The sequence below is a fragment of the Cynocephalus volans genome, chromosome 4, assembly GCF_027409185.1.
Source record: "Cynocephalus volans isolate mCynVol1 chromosome 4, mCynVol1.pri, whole genome shotgun sequence".
Lineage (NCBI taxonomy): Eukaryota > Metazoa > Chordata > Mammalia > Dermoptera > Cynocephalidae > Cynocephalus > Cynocephalus volans.
Window position 1 is genome coordinate 21,164,767 of NC_084463.1, and position 16,963 is coordinate 21,181,729.

Genomic DNA, 16,963 nt, shown 5'->3' on the forward strand with positions numbered 1-16,963 from the left:
TGTATATATCTAAGAAATTGAAAACATCTGTTCATACAAACACTTGTACAAGAATGTTCATAGCAGCATTATTCATAATAACCAAAACGTAGAAACGTCCAACAGATGAATGGATAACCAAAATGTAGCATATCCACAAAATAGAACATTATTCATTCGTAAAAAGGAAAAAAGTACCGTTACATGCTATAACATGGATAAACCTTGAAAACATTATACTAAGTAAAAGAAGACAGACCCAAAGGACCATATATAGTATGATTCCATTTATATGAAATGTCCGGAGAAGGCAATACAGAGACAGAAAGTAAATTAGTGCTTGCCAGGAATAAGTGGGGTGAGGAATGAGGAGTGACTGCTAAATGATACAAAGTTTTTTTCTGTAGTGATGGAATGTTCTGGAATTAGACAAGAGTGATGTCTAACTTTGTGAATATACTAAAAACCACTGAATTGTACACTTTGAAACGGTTAAAGTGATGATTTTCTGTTCTGCCAATTTTATCTCTATAAATCTACCTAGAAAAAGTGAATCACTTATATGAGGTGAGAGTAAAATCAGGGTAGTCTTACAATTCTACATAGTTAACATTTCCCTCTTTCAATTTTGAAAACTTACAAATCTACAGAAAAACTGAAAAAAGTGTATAATAAATAACCATATACCCTTTATTTGCCTGAAGACATTCTCCTACAAAGCACAATATTATGACCACACCCAAGAAATCTGACACTGATACACAAACATTATCTAACATACAGCCTATATTCAAATATTCAAATTTCCCCAATGTTCCAATAACATCCTTTATAGTTTGTTTTTGGTTTTTAAATGAACCTTTTTTTTTTTTTTTTTTGGCAGCAGGCAGTTATGGTACAGGGACATGAACCCTTGACCTTGGTGTTACAAGGGCATGCTCTAACTAACTAAGCTAACTAGCCAGCCCTTGTTTTTACCTTTGTTATCCATGATTTAGTCAAAGATCATGCAGGCATTAAATTATGAGACCTCTTTTGTCTCCTTTAATACAGAACAGCCCCTTTGTTTTTCATGACATTAGCATTTTTTAAAAAGCCTAAAGACAGATTAGAATATCTATATTATTAGAGCATAGATATAACATTAACAACAAAAATTGATAGGCGGGATCAGGAAAGATGGGAGAAAGTGTGGGATTGCTAATGTTTCATAGAAGGAGTCAATTGTTATTGTCCACAATTTAAGCTTATGTAGTTTTTAAGAAAATAATGACTCCAGCCACTTAACATTTTTAATAATCTTAGAGAAGTCTTTTAAGAAATATTATTTCTTAAGGTAAAGAACATTTTACTTAAATTCCTTGAATTTCAATTATTTCTTTTTCAAATTAAACTATTTTGAATTTCTAAAATATCCTGAAAATGATAGTTTTTACTCAAATATTTAAAGTTTTCTTTGGGAAAAGATACAGTGAAAATCAGTGAAACATACCTGATTCATACAACTCTTCTTCCACTGATAGCCCAACTTTTCACAGGTCTCTTTCAGGCACTGATAAGATTTGTCTGCATCCAATTTGGTAAAGAATCGAGTCATTCTTTTGACCAAACGCTGCCAGGGGTTCTACATGACAAATAGATGAAAACTTAATAAATCTATTATGACCAAAAGCTGTCATATCACAGCTATTTAATCTAAAAATTCTTTTCTGTTACTTAGTATTCTTTTTCATAAAGGCCTCCTCTAATTCTTTCTTTCACGTCCAAAGAATATGCATAAATTAGAAGTGTTAATATATATATATCTAAGATTTATACATTAAAAGGACTTTAAGACAATAAAAATAAAGGGCTGTCATTATTTATTTGAAAAACTAAATTCCCTTACCTGTGAGGATCCTGGTGTGCCAAGTAACTGACTATTCAGAAGCATATGATCAGGACATGTGGGTTGGGAAAAACTGATTCCTTGTACCAGCTTATCAATGTATGAAGGACTGGTATCCCATAAGGAAAGACCTGTCCGTGGTTCTGGCTGGGAACTGGAGTACTTCACATTTTCTTCACTGAGGTATTAAGACAGAGGGGAAAATATGCCTTTAAATAAAATCTGTCAGGCCTTTTTTATATCACACAAGCATTCTCACACTGATAAAATTAATGTTCATTATTAAAAAAAAAAAAAATATATATATATATATACATTATTCTTTGTGGGGACTACATTCAACAACTATTTAATCTTTATTACTAGTCTTACCTAGAAGCACTGTTTACTGATGAGAAGTCCAAATTGGATTGAACATGCTTAGAGAATCCACTGGGAGATTCTGACACACCACCTGAAGTGACTCGAGGCCTCTTTGCCCCTAAAAAAGAAAGCAAATACAAATGCGTTCAAGTCCTCTATGCAGACATTTTTTTAATTATCCCAACTGGCAACTTGAAGAAGTAAAACAACATCTAAATCCATTTATTTAACACAAAATACATATAAGACAAATAGTGGCTCTTCCTACTTGACTTTATAAGAAATGTGGTCACATTATAAACTCGCTAAGACTTACTTGTCAAATTAGGTACTTCACAAATCATGACCTGTAAGTATGTTCCAAGTATGGGGTGTCATGCTAAGACCACAATTTTAATGGCGTCTTTTATGGGTAGCAGAACAATGTTCTATGAAGATAGAGAGATCTAGCTAAAGAACCAAAACTTTTTAAAATAAAAAATAATTTATGATAATGGCAATAAGTACGATGAATCTGTTCTAGCCAACATCTCTGTTCCTCTGGAAAAGCTCTACCAAGAATAACCATTATATAGAAAATGACGCTACTATAAATCATGTTTACAATCCTCACCTGGACCCTTAACACTGCCAGTCAATCCTATTTGTTTCTCTAGTCAGTTTTCTCTCCCTTTCTCCACAAGGATCATTTAAAAACTTCTACGCTGTCCTGCAATTCCCAAGGCCTCCCTCCATCACCTCATTACTTAGAATATGATACCATCTCCCATGTCACAGAGAAAATAAATCCATTACACAGAAACTACCTCAACCTGTCACTACCAAATCTGCTAATTTACGTGCATTCCTACCCAACTTTTCCTCCCTTCCATCCTCCCATCAAATGTTCAGATTTGTGCTATGGAGCCATACCCACTTCTTAGACTTTCAGCCTCTTCCTCTCTCCTGGATTGGTCCTCAAACCACTTAAACATGCCTAAGTTTAGCCAACCGTTCTACTTATTAATCCATCATTCAAATATTTTATTATGACTACTATGTTACAGGCATTATTTTAGGTATTAGGTATTCAGCAATAAACAAAATAAAATAAAACCCCCTGACCTCTTAAATCTTACATTCTACTGAGGATAGACAAAAAAACATAAAATAAGTTAAAGTTCAAGTAAAGTTAAAATTCAATAAGTTAAATGGTGATAAGTGCAATGGAGAAAAATAAAGCAAAAAAGTGTATTGAGTTAGCCACCAGCCCAGCCGATGCAGGAAGTGCCCCGGGCTTCCATCACTGGGGGACTGAGGGCCCTGGTCACACCCCCCCCAACATGAGCAGCCAGCCCAGCGAGGACCACCAAGCCACAGCAAGAAAGGCCCAGGGTTCCCAAGCTGGGGAGGTGGGAGGCGAGGGCTTTTGCCACATCCTCCTGACATCTGCACCCAGCCGGGCAATAACCAAGGCACCACTGGAAGCGCCCCCCACCCCCCGGTCTCCCCTGTGGGAATGTGGGGGGGTGCCACAAGCCTCAATCCCACCCCTCCTCCTTCCTCCATCCATCACATTTCCTTCCCCTTTCCGCTCCTCCTCCCTCCCAACTGCTCTGCAATAGCACAGAATGTAAAAAAAATAATAATAAAATGAAAAATTTTTTTAAAAAGTGTGTTGGGGGAAAAGGGGTACAGTTTATTTTTATTATTACTTTTTTTGTGTGTGACCAGATCGTAACCCTTGGCCTGGTGTCGCCCGCACAGCGCTCAGCCAGTGAGCGCACGGGCCATCCCTATATAGGATCCGAACCCCCGCGGCCTCGGCAGTCCCAGCGCCGCTGCACTCCCAGGGCCGCACTCTCCCGAGTGAGCCACAGGGTCGGCCCGGGGGTACAGTTTAGGTGGCCAGAAGAGGCTCATTGAAAAGATGGTATGGAAGTCAATACCCAAACAAGATGAGAGAACAAGACACGTGAAAATAAGTCTCACGGGGAAAGGCATTTCCAGGCATAGGGACTTTTCACAACACAGTATATAGAAAAATATGAAACTAGTTTTGTGGTGTTAGAAATTTGAAGCCTCTTTTGAGATGTTCAATTGTAAAAAGAAAGAGAGAGATGAAATAGTACATTGGTAAGGGGAAGTGGGGTTAAAAGAAGTTTTATTACTATTATTATCTATGTTTGTTAAGATGGGAGAAACAGCATGTTGGTATGCTGATAAGAAAGATCCAGTAGAGAAGGAAACATTAATGATGAAGAAACAGAAATTGCTAGACAACGTCCTTGAGTAGTCAAGAGAAAGAGATGGCTTGTATCTGAAGCAGTTTATAGCAACAGGGACAAAGTAGAATTTATGAGCACAGTGGCGGTTAGGTGGGTGGAGATGGTGGTGGGAGCTTGTGGAGGTTCCCTTCTGGTTATTTCTGTTTCCCAGTGAAATAGGATGTTCTGTCATCAACTGACAGTGAGGATGGGAAGGAGGCATTAAAAAGTTAAGGAGAAAAGAAAAGGCATAAAAATGTGATTTAGGAGAATAGGATAATGAAAGTAGTGGGAAAATGTAGTATGACTGCCAGGTAGCATTATGGTTCCACCTGAGATCAGTAATCCTGAATTTAAAGTTAACATTGTTGGGTATTTTTCTCCAGTTGAGATCAGCTGTGCAGGTATGAGTGTAGCAAAGGTAGAATACTAGATTTAATTTAGGCTGAGTTTCTCTGAAGAGAGAAAGGGACAAGGAAGTTGAAGATGATGAATACAAAGAAGTCATTTATAATGACTGACCTTGGAACTTAAGATAGGTAGAGATGGAACTGAGGACCAGGGAGTGGGGAGATAAGAGACAGTGAAAAAGTAATAGGATTAATGGATTGTAAGTGCAGGTAGAATCAAAGGATTGTTAAAGTCAGGGTATCAGAGGGACAAAGCCAGAAAAAATATACTGGTGATCAAAGCAAGATGTGTGAAGAAAGAATCACTACAGAAGAGAAGGTCAAGGAACTGTGCAGTCAGGAAGGATAATGGAAGGATTATCCAAATGAATACCTAAATCACCAAAAATTACATCAAGAGTCATGTTGGAGAGAGTGATAGTGTGGCAGGAACTTTAATATGGCGTTCAGAACTTGATTATAACAAGGAGGGAATAATAGGTGGTAGAGTCTGATGATAGGAGATTCAAAATGAAGAGGGGAGGAATGAGAGAAGGGAGAAATTGACAATGAAGAACAAGGAGGATGCCTGCCCCACTTCCAAGGACATGAGAGTGTGGGAAAGAAAACATCCACCATTTGAGAGGAAGCAGTGTCCTCAGGAGAGACTTGAACTTTAATTAGAACAAAAACATGAAACATACATTCCAAAAAGAATTAAAGAGTTAAAAATTCCTCATTTATCTCTACCTATTGTCCTCTCTCCTCACATTCATCGCCACACATATTGAATGAATTGTCTATTCTGATTCTGCTTCCTTACCTCTCTTTTACATTACAATCACTGTGCTCTAGAATTTACTCCCAACTCTCCATCAAAACTGTTTTTGCTAAGATCATAAATAACTGCCATATCATGGAATTCAATGGACAAATTTTAGGCTTCAAGTTATTAATCCACTTAACAGTATCTGCCACTGTCATGTACTTTCTTCTCTTACCTCAAATACTACAGATATTCCTCCAACCTCTCTGGCTACTCCTTCTCTGTTTCCCTGGTCTTTGTCCACCACTTAAATTTGGCATTCCTTAAAACTCCAAATACTCAATTTCATCTACCGCCATGGTTTACATTATATCTGTTTTCAGAAAACTCCAAAATTGGCATCTCAAACTTAGTTGTGTCTCCTAAGTTACACTTACACTCACACGCAAACACACTAAAAACTACTGAACAGTTTTTATTTAGCTCCTCAAATCCAACATGTCCAAATCAAATAAAATTTCCCCTAAAATCTGTTTCTCCTCCTGAGTTACCAGAACCAGAACACAGAAGTCATCTTGATTTTTCATTCCCCTTCATTTTCCACATCTAAACGATCACTAGTTCTATCAATTCTAGCTCTTACATTTCTTTGGAATCCATCTCTTTCCTTCAATCCCATTGCCACCATCTTCTCATATCTAGAGTATAGTACAAAAGCCTACTCCACTCTTAACCTCTTCCTATCCATCAAAAACAATGAAAAAAAAAAAAAAGGAGTAGCCAGAAAACTAAAATCAAATATATGACTATGTCATTTTCTTGCCTGAGCTCTCTCAGAAGTTTCCCCAATGGCCTTAAGTTAAAGCCCCAAATCCTTAACATGGCTTACAAGGTCCTGCTCCACAATATGGCCACTATCAACCTCTCTTGCCTCATCTCAAAGCTCTCTCCTTCTCACACCTCTCTGTTCACTCATTTACTCAACAGATATTTACTGCATGCCTATGATGCCCCATACACTGTGCTAACCGATGGTGATACAATGATGAAGAAGACAGACATGGTCAATACCATAATGACTTTCTTTCAAGTTCCTCAAATGCACCACTTTCTAAAATCTAAGGTACTCCAAATGCTGCTTCCTCTGCTCAGAATTAAATCTGCCAAACACCCTGCCTGGCTAACTCCTCTTTAATCTTCGAATCTTAGATTTAATGTCATCTTTTTTTTTTTTTCCTGACTGGTAAGGGGATGGCAACCCTCGGCACGGTGTGGTCCACACCACACTCAGCCAGTGAGCGCACCAGCCATTCATCCCTATATAGGATCCGAACCCGCGTCCTCGGCGCTCCCCAGCACCGCACTCTCCCGAGTGAGCCACGGGGCTGGCCCTAATGTCATTTTCTGAGGAAGAAAAGTCTTCCCTGTTCCTCAAGACTTGGTCAAACACTTAGCTATAGTACCCTTATTTTCCCTTTTATAATTATTAATACACAAAATTATTTTTTGTATTTGTTTTTCCTGCTAGACATTATAATCTCCATGAGCACAGAGACCACAGCTATCTTGTGTTCTTGACTTGTGATACTGACTTTGCAAGTACCTTTTCTTCCACAGAAGAAAATATTTGTATTTTCAGAATATTACCTTTCTTGAGTGGTTTGTTGTACCATCTATCTTTTTTGATATCTGTGACAGTAATCCTTACTGATGGATTCTCAACTAGGATTTTATGCAGCAGAGCTGAAAACAAAACATTAAGACAACATTTACAAAAGGGTCATGCAGAATAGAAAAGCCTATGGCTTATGGTAGGGAACACATTCTCTATTGGCCTCCTTATATCTAAATATTATTTCTGGGGAAGGGAAAGAATAAAGCTACTAAATTGTTGCTTTAATTTCATGCAGTTATTCTTTGCTATTGTCTGTATTTTAGAATATTGTTTCCAGACCTGATTCTCAATTGTTTACAAATAAGCAGAACTAGAGCCAGGTGGAAATGTTTCTCTTCATTAACAAAAAGATACAAAAATCCTGTTAGCCATTTTTAATACTAAATTTCATGACTCCAATACATCATGTTCTCATATGACTTCCTAATTCAGTTCTATAGGGAAATTTACTTACCAATAACTTTTTATGGGATTAATATAACCATAATCCTAAGATATCTTAATTATCTTGATAAAGAATCCATACATCTCTCAACACCAAAATTACTTTCTAATGAACCAAAGATTTAAATATAAAAATGAAGCCTTTAAAACACTAAGTGAAAACATTGGAAACTTTTTTCAATCAAATATTAGGGTTAGAAAAGACTTTTCCAAACATGACAATATAGTCAGAAAACACAAAGGACAAATTAAAGATTTGAAAAATATAAAACTTCTACATGTCAAAATAGCATAAACAAAAAATGACAAATTGCAAAAAATATTTGTAACAAATATCAATGTGACAGTAATGTGTTTAAACAAAAACCACAAATCTCAAAGTGATTAAGAAAAACAATAAATCTCCTTGACAAAAAAAGAGCAAAATAGACAAAAAGCTAATTAATACATAAAGGGTATATACCTTCATTAGTATTAAATTTAAAATAAAAATAAAAAACAGTATCATTTATAAGCCTATTAGATTAGGATTTTTTTTTTTGTCACCGGTAAGGGGATCGCAACCCTTGGTGTGGTGTCGCCTGCACCACGCTCAGCCAGTGAGCGCACGGCCATCCCTATATAGGATCCGAACCCGCAGCCTCAGCACTCCCAGCGCTGCTGCGCTCCCAGCACTGCTGCACTCCCTGCACCGCACTCTCCCGAGTGAGCCACAGGGTCGGCCCAAAATTTTTTTTCAAAATGTAAACTCATGAGACTAGCATGAAATGGTACAAACTTTCTGGAAAGCGCTCTGGAAAAACAAGCCATAATAATTTAAAAACTACATACATCTTTGACCATACAATTTCACTTCTGGGGGTTTATTTTAGGTAAATAATTTAAGGGTATGTGCAAAGATGAAGTTACATGGACACTTGTCATATCTCCTTTACAAATGAAAATTTGGAAAAAATCTAAATCTCCAACATAGTGAATTGGATGAATATAGTAAGGCATATATGAATAGCAGAATACCATTAGTCTTTAAAAACAATGATATACCCTACTATTCACAGAGCATTGAAACCAAAAAACAGGTTATGAAATAGTATGTACAGTATGATCTCATTTTTTGTACAAACACTCATTTTTTGTAAATACTTATAATAACTTACATATATAATACAGATAAATTTATCACACAGTTGACCCTTGAACAACATGGGTTTAAACTGTACAAGTCCACTTATACGAGACTTTTTTGCAATAAAAACAAGTACAGCCAGCCCTCCTTGTTCATGGGCTCCACATCCACAGATTCAACTAACCATAGATCAAAATAAGCAGGATGTGGGGCTGACTGGTTAGCACAAGAGTGTCACCTTGTAATGCCAAGGTCAAGGGTTTAGATACCCCCCCATGGAGGGTTGGGGGTAGATATAGAGGGGGCCAACTTTTCACATCCAGGGGTTTCATAAAGGCCAACTGCAGGACTTGAGCATCTGTGGATTTTGGTGTTCTTGGGGATTACTGGAATCAATCCCCCATGGATATTGAGGGGCAATAATATATTTACAACAAAGTGTAGAAACACATAACAGAATATTTTTTAAAAGCTATTTCTGAGCCCTGGGATTAAAGTGTTGCTTTTTCCTTAATTTTTAACTTGTATTTATCTACAAGGACCATAGGTTATTTATGCGATTACTTGAAATTAAAAAAAAAATTCAAATAGCACAAGACCTTCATTATCCAAGAAATCAATACTTTCAATCAGGATAACCCAGTTACCTAGAGGAGCAGAATCGATTTTTTTCCAGGGGTTGAGGTATGTTTTTTTTTCTTTCCAATCAGAATATTCCTGACAACTGTCACTGGGCTGGTCCCATGGCAATTCTAAAATAGAAACATGTCCCAGTTTTCTGAGAGTTTATATCATTATACAGAAAAACTTCAAGGGAAAATAATCAATAATACAAATCTATGAAAAGTTTCCTCCAAATTAATTCAGTGTGGTTTTCAAACTAAGAAACTTCAGAGGCACTTCAAAGATAGATGAACCACTTCTTGACCTGCTCTTTTCAAAAATGTTTACATGAATATTCAAAGAGATAGCTGTGGTGACTTTTCATTTAATAACTATACATACCTTATTCTAAAAAGCTTTTGGGGTTAAAACTTCCAAGTTAGTTATAAATGTTACTCTTTGCAATGGACTAAATGTTTGTGTCCCCACCCTAAATTCATATGTTGAAATCCTAACCCACAATGAGATGGTATTTAAAGGTGGGGCCTTTGCAAGGTGATTAGGTAATGAGGGTTAGAGCCCTTGTGAATGGGATCAGTGCCATTATAAAAGGACACAGAAAGCTTGCTTCTGGTGTCCCTGCTCTCCACCACATGAGGACACAGCAAGATGGCCAGAACCAGGAAGAGGGTTCTCACTAGAACACAACCATGTTGGCACCCTGATCTCAGATTTCCAGCCCCCAGAACTGTGTGAAATAAATTTCTGTTGTTCATAAGCTACCCAGTCTACAGTTTTGTTATAGCAGCCCAAATTATTAAAATACTATTATATAAATATGGATTCCCTTGGTTTATTTCATTTATTTTGGTGTAACAAATCTGACTTTTCACAGGACAGGAGTTTTATCGTGATAAAATAGCTGTTACCTCCAGCCAACATTGCAGTAAGTACTATTCCACAGGACCAAACATCAACTGGTTCCGCATGAAATTCTTTTCTCTTCAGAAGTTCTGGAGCAACATAAGGTAAAGTACCACACATCTTGTTCAATAAACGCTCACGATTATTATGCCGAAACACTGTTGCCAAGCCAAAGTCAGAGATTTTGAGGTTATCTAAACCAAAAGAAAAAAGGATAACAGTGGATAAAAATTTTTTTGCAAGTAGATATTCTTAAAGAAATTAAGTTTTATTGGAAAAAATCACTGGTGTTACTTAAGGTTTGTAGAACTCTCTACTTGAAAATGACCAAAATAAACGAAAACAAATTTTAAAAAAGAAAAAAATAAAAGACATCATCTATGCTAAAACTAGAAAAAGCCCCATCTCTTCCTTTAGTTTAAGAGAAATAGCAACACACAAGAGTTTCGACCACCTTAAAGAAAGATGCTGGAGTCAAAAGGGACTGTCCTTCTGGAAAAAGAGTACTCCAAACTTGGGCAGAAAGCAGAGCAAAGCCCTTGCCCAGTGGAGGGCAAGGAGGAGACATCAGTAACATACTAGGCACAACTTTCTCAGTAGCAAACAAACCCAGTTGGCAGGAAGAAAATATGTAAAGACACATCAAACTGAGATCCACAAACCACAAGAACTTCTTGTCAAAGTGGCTAAGTTGAGAAAAGGACGAAGAACTCTGTACAAAAAAACAAACCAGAAGATCAAACTTCCACTGTAACTTCCCATCTTCACCACACACAAACTGTAGACAGGACTTTCAACCTAACTTATACATAGTGAATATCTACTATAACCAAGTGACAGGCACTAGTGCTAGCCTATGCAGGCAGTAGATAGATCAGTGAAGACTGACAGAAGACAACTGTAATAAATGCTATAAAAACATAAAACATTACAGGATCTTACAGTAAAGGTATCTAACATAGTCTTAGGAGTTAGGGAAAGTCCTCTATTGTCAGAGGTGTCAGTTGGTACAAACTTTTCAGAGGGTAACCTGGCAGAAGATGTCAAAATGTAAAATATTCACTCTTTGAACTAGCAATTCCCACTTGTAGGACCATATGTGCTGAAAAAATCCCATTTATTCACAAACATAAGGATATTCATAGCAATATTATTAGTAAATAAATGTCCATTGATAAAGAAATGATTAAATCTTATAATGTATACAATGAAAATTAGAGGTAGTTTTTTTAAAAAAAAATGGTATCTATATGTGCAGACATGGAATAGGGTATAAGTCAGAAAAAAGTCTAGTGGCCTAACAAATACTTATTATAACATGACTCAATTTTTATATTGGGCCTTTGCACAAATTTACAGAACAGTCATCACTGTTCTATTTCTTTTTAAAGTTAGAAACAGCTTAAATGTCCCAAAATAGGGGACTGATTCTTTAAAAATCAAGTACATTCACACAATATAATATGTAAGCCACTGATGATGTTTACCTGTATCTGACTTGGGAAGTAGCTACCATGATTATCCTTTCAACAGTTATATAAGACACAATCTGAACAAATCACTGAGATTAAGAGTTCCAAGTTACTTATAAGTAGTAATCACTTAAAATACTCATGGATGACTACAGTTTTCCTTGGATTTTGCTATTTTGTTATTCTGAAACATAATACTCGGTTAGGTTAGAGGACCGCACATAATAAATTTGAAACTTAGGAGCATGGTTATATCGGGAAAAAGAAAGGGGGAATACATTTGTAAAGGAATACACAGGACTTCAAATACTGGCAATGTTTTATTTATTTTTCTAAAAGATTATTACTAAATATTGAGTAAAAACAAAAGATATTTATATAAAATATATAAAGAAAAACAATATAATGAACATCCACTCACCTGACACACAGTTTGAGAAAAAGAACATTCTATTTCCTTTGAAATCTCCTGTAAATACTTCCCCGAATACATTCTTTCCCCTGCCTTCTCAGAGGTAACTAACATTCTGAATTTTGTTTTATTATGCCTTTGCTTTTCCTTCTGATTTTTTTCTGTTTGTATCCCTGAACAATATATTTGGTTTTACATTTTTTTTGAACTTCTTATAAACTGAATCAGACCATATAAATTATTCTGCATTTGTCTTTTGCTTTACATCATTATATTCCTGAAATTCATCCATTATTGCTCGTAGCTATAAATCATTTCATAATTGATCTGTTTTATTGCTGATAGAAATCTGAGTTGTTTACAGTTTTCTGCTATTATAAACACCACCACTATGAACATTCTTTATATATAAATACTGTATTTTTTTTTAAGCCAGGTGGTTAGATGGGTATTTATTATATTTTATTATAATATGTATATTTTATAAAAAATTTTGTGTGCCTGAATTTTAAGTTTTAAATAAAAGTAAAGATTTGTTGGCTACAGAAACACAATTTAAAAGAGTAAAAAGTAAAATCCACATGCACGTAAGAAAGCATATAACCTATGATCTAATTTACATTAAATTATATATAATAATAATAGTTTTCATTTTTTTTTCAGTATCAACTATGTGCCAGGTACATACTATGACAAAAATACACACAAATGTGTGTGTGTATTCTTTATCTCACAACCCATGCAGATTCTTTTATTATCCCTTTTTTATAGATGGGGAAAGTGAGGCAGAGAGAAGTTAAGCAACTTCCCAAGGCCACACATCTAGCATGAGGTGGCCTAGATCAAACCTACGTTGAAATGACTCCAAAGCTCAAGCTGGTAACACTATGCTACACTTCCTCTCATATTTAAGAAAAGTAATCCTTTTCCAGAGTTTTGTGTAGCTTGAAACCTGCATTTAATCACAAAAGGACTTGCTTTGTAGAAAAGGAAAGGAGGGAGTGAGTATAACACTATCAAGGCTATTAGCCTTCAAAAAGTAATGAAAACAGCATGAAAATGAAGCAAAACAAATCCTCACAGCTTGTGCTGGGCTGTCATTTCTCAGGATTCATCAACAGACCATCCTATAGTTCCTTTTTTCCCATACACCAAATTTTCTGTGTATATAAAATTTTACTGAAATTTTGATGAAAATGAAAAAATTTTCATAAGGCTAGATAAGTAAAGCTCAGAGTTGAACAAGATTTTGCAAGTACTTTGGTCCAACCAAGCAATGTTTAAATTCCCTTTACAATATCCCTGATAATTAATAAGCCAGTGTTTGGCTCTAATGTAAACTCACTACATTCCAAAGCAACCTATCTGTTTGTGAATAGATTAATGGGGATCATCCTTGTACTAATGTAAATTGCTTCCATATAGTTTTCACCCACATTTCTAAAGAACCATATTTTACAATTAGCAAGTTTCCCCTTAGTCCCTTCAATTATTTTTTATTGTGCATACTTTATAGCCCTTTCATTATTTTGGTCATTCTCTTACGAAAGTACTTCAGTGGTCTGCATGTTTTTCACAGGAAACCCAATATTTCCAGGATAGCCTCACCAGAGTAGCACTGGACTGCTACCTTCCTCATTCTGGACATTATCATCTTAGTTTTTCTATGACCAAGTCACACAGGTGACTAATATTAACTTTGCTGCCTAGTAAGTGTCTTTTTTTAACCTGTTTTGCTGCCAAGATTATGCCATTCAAGGGTACAAGAGTACTTCAAAAAGTTCATGGAAAGATTTGTATTATTTTATTTATTTATTTTTTTGGTGGCTAGTCAGTATGGGGATCCGAACCCTGGACCATAGTGTCATAACACTACACTCTAACCAACTGAGTTAGCCCACTAGCCCCTGTATTATCTTTTTATTCCATTTTTCCATGAACCATTTGAAGTACCCTCATATTGGTTATTTTTTTGAATACAAATACTGGACTTTAGATTTTTCTGTTAGATCTAACCCACCTCTCTGGTCTGCTAAATTCATTCATTCATTCAATAAATATTTTTGAAAGCCTACTATTTGCCAGGCACTAGTCTAATGCTAGGAATAGAGCATTAAACAATACAGGCAAAAACCACTGCCTAACACAACTGACATTTCTGTCATCTTTTTTGATAATGACTCTATAAGCTAACACTTTCACTATTTGTCCCTCTCAGTTTTATGACACCCATAAAATACAACTAAACTTCCTGCATTTTTATCCAAGTCAAAAATAAAAAAGGGCGAACAGGACAAGGTTAAGATCCAAAGTATTTTAATAGAAATTTACCTTTATTACTACACTAAAAAATTATTTAAGACTATTCTTATAGTTATTCATCTAGTGAGCTATCCTTGTATCAAAGTCAGATTTCTCTACCTCATCCACAACTATATCATTAAAGACTTGAGAAGTCCAAATACACTGAGGTTCCCAAATTTCCTTGACTTCTCAGATTTTTTGTCGTGTAATTTCAGTAATGCAAGATTAATCCTGCCTTGTATGGCTGTATTAAAATAATTTCAGTAGCAGTGACAAAATGTTAAACTTACCCCTCTCATCCAATAGGAGATTTTCCGGTTTAATATCCCTGTGAGTTATTCCAATACCATGCAGATAAACCTAAGGGGGAGGCAGAGAAAAACACACCAGAATCTGGTAACTTAATTCATACTTACTGTAAGTAAAAGGAAAGAAGTCAACTGTACCTACCACCCCTGCCATGAGTTGATGAAAGAACCTTTGAGCATCTTGTTCAGGCATGCCTATGTCTGGCTCTATAAGAATAAAATCAAGCATCACAAAAGATTTAGGTGTCCACTAACACCTACAGTACTTAATAACTCACATTTTCCCATCTGTTAAATGGCAAAAGTAAACTAACATCACAGGAAAATTACATAGAAACAACAAACTATCATCCAAATCAAGCATGCTAGCCATGCCATGAAAGCCCCTGCTTACTCTGATACTAACCCTGATTTAGTATCTTCCAAATTCTCTCCTATTTCTTCTAAATGCTATGTCAGTATTTTGCCCACTCCTGAAATTTAATGGCCAAAGTGGAAGCCTGGGCAAATCTAAGCCAATTTCACTAAATACTTAACAGATTAAAACTTCATTTACTCTCTCACACTACAAAACCATGAATGTCTATGAAGTTCCTTCAAGAAACATAATTTTATAAAGAAATGTTCTTTTGTCAGTTATCTTTTTACATTTTGATCTATCTCATGAACTCATCATTTCTTTTACCCTCAACTCTCTCCTTAGATTCATATTGGAGATTCTAGTAATCAATTAGGTGTTAATATAATTGTTTTAAGTAATAATTTTAGAGCCACAGAATATGTACTTCTCAGTGTTCTGTGATAGGAATCCTTTGAATCTACATAGAACATTTAAGTAGCAAACAGAATTTACTTAATATATACAAAACAATCCTAGAAAATTCTCAATTATTTCACTTAAATGAAGAGGAAATATAACAACGTGCTACTACTTTGTATCTGTAAATATATACAATGATTTCATGTAAATAGATTGTCCACAAAGAAAAAAGTTATACGAACAGTATTGTATCACACTGCATTTATGATATACTTCACCTTGAAACTACAGTTCATCATTCTTAGACTCTATAAAACAGCAATCCTGGTCAAAATCATTCATATAATTTGAGAAAAGAGTTTTCTTTGTCACTATCTATGCTTTCATGTGTTAATACACAAGTTGCAAAAAACAAAACAAAACAAACAAAAAACAATTTACTCCAATTTCACTATTGCATAAGGTATTCTGAAAGGGCAATGAACAAATTTAGCAACTCATTTAGTAGAATAATTATCTTAAATCTTTTGTATACCTATTCTATCAAAAAGCTCTCCTCCACTACAGTACTCCAGAAATAGATACTGTATACTGCCTTCTCTCCTGTGACCATAGAATTTCACAACATTTTCATGATTTAACATTTTATTGATACAGATCTCTTTCTTTATATTTTCTGGACAGTCTATGGCACGCTTCATGTCTACAATCTTCACTGCAACTGCTTCTTCAGTTATTCTATTCACAGCAAGTTGAACTCTAAAAAGGAAAAGGAAGAGTTATAACATTACAGACATTCAAATTCTATTTCTTTTAAAACTTCAAGATGACACATGATTCAACCAAGTCTATTTTACCTTTATTACTTTCTCCACCAAGAAACCAAGGAAATGATTTCTGCCATGTACTCAACAGATACTACTCCTTTCTGAAATGTGAAGTACAATAGCTAACACTCCAAAGACGTCATTATGCTGTACACACAAAAGCCATTTACTAAATGCTTGATAACATAAACTAAATTAGGATAATAGCAATTCTAGGCCACATCACATACATACCTGTTCGATTCATACAATTTTAATAGCATTACCTAACATTTATTAATCCCATACTATATACACCTATAGAAACTTCTAAGTACCTATGAGGTAGACACTATTATTGCCATCTTAGAGATGAGAAAATAGAGGTACACAATGACATTAGGAAGCTTGCCTAAAATCACAAAACAATGACCAGTACGTGAAAGAGTGAGGATTTGAAACCTGGAAGGCCCGTCTCCAGATTCTGTTCATTTGCTA

The 16,963-nt window shown here is 35.5% G+C and overlaps 1 protein-coding gene across 4 annotated transcripts in view; it reads right to left on the minus strand.

The window, feature by feature from the left end:
- CHEK1 (checkpoint kinase 1) overlaps positions 1 to 16,963 on the minus strand; it is a 40,809-nt gene that overhangs the window by 22,382 nt on the left and 1,464 nt on the right. For 2 of the 4 annotated variants that reach the window (XM_063093835.1, XM_063093836.1), the window contains exons 3-11: positions 16,195 to 16,418; positions 15,042 to 15,106; positions 14,882 to 14,951; positions 10,409 to 10,597; positions 9,524 to 9,628; positions 7,279 to 7,374; positions 2,240 to 2,348; positions 1,868 to 2,045; positions 1,472 to 1,603 (exon numbers count right to left, since the gene is read on the minus strand). In XM_063093835.1, the coding sequence (XP_062949905.1) occupies positions 1,472 to 1,603; positions 1,868 to 2,045; positions 2,240 to 2,348; positions 7,279 to 7,374; positions 9,524 to 9,628; positions 10,409 to 10,597; positions 14,882 to 14,951; positions 15,042 to 15,106; positions 16,195 to 16,418 (1,168 nt within the window). Of the gene's footprint in view, positions 1 to 1,471; positions 1,604 to 1,867; positions 2,046 to 2,239; positions 2,349 to 7,278; positions 7,375 to 9,523; positions 9,629 to 10,408; positions 10,598 to 14,881; positions 14,952 to 15,041; positions 15,107 to 16,194; positions 16,419 to 16,516; positions 16,557 to 16,963 lie in introns of those variants that run through there. The other 2 variants (XM_063093838.1, XM_063093837.1) reach the window with 2 other exon arrangements.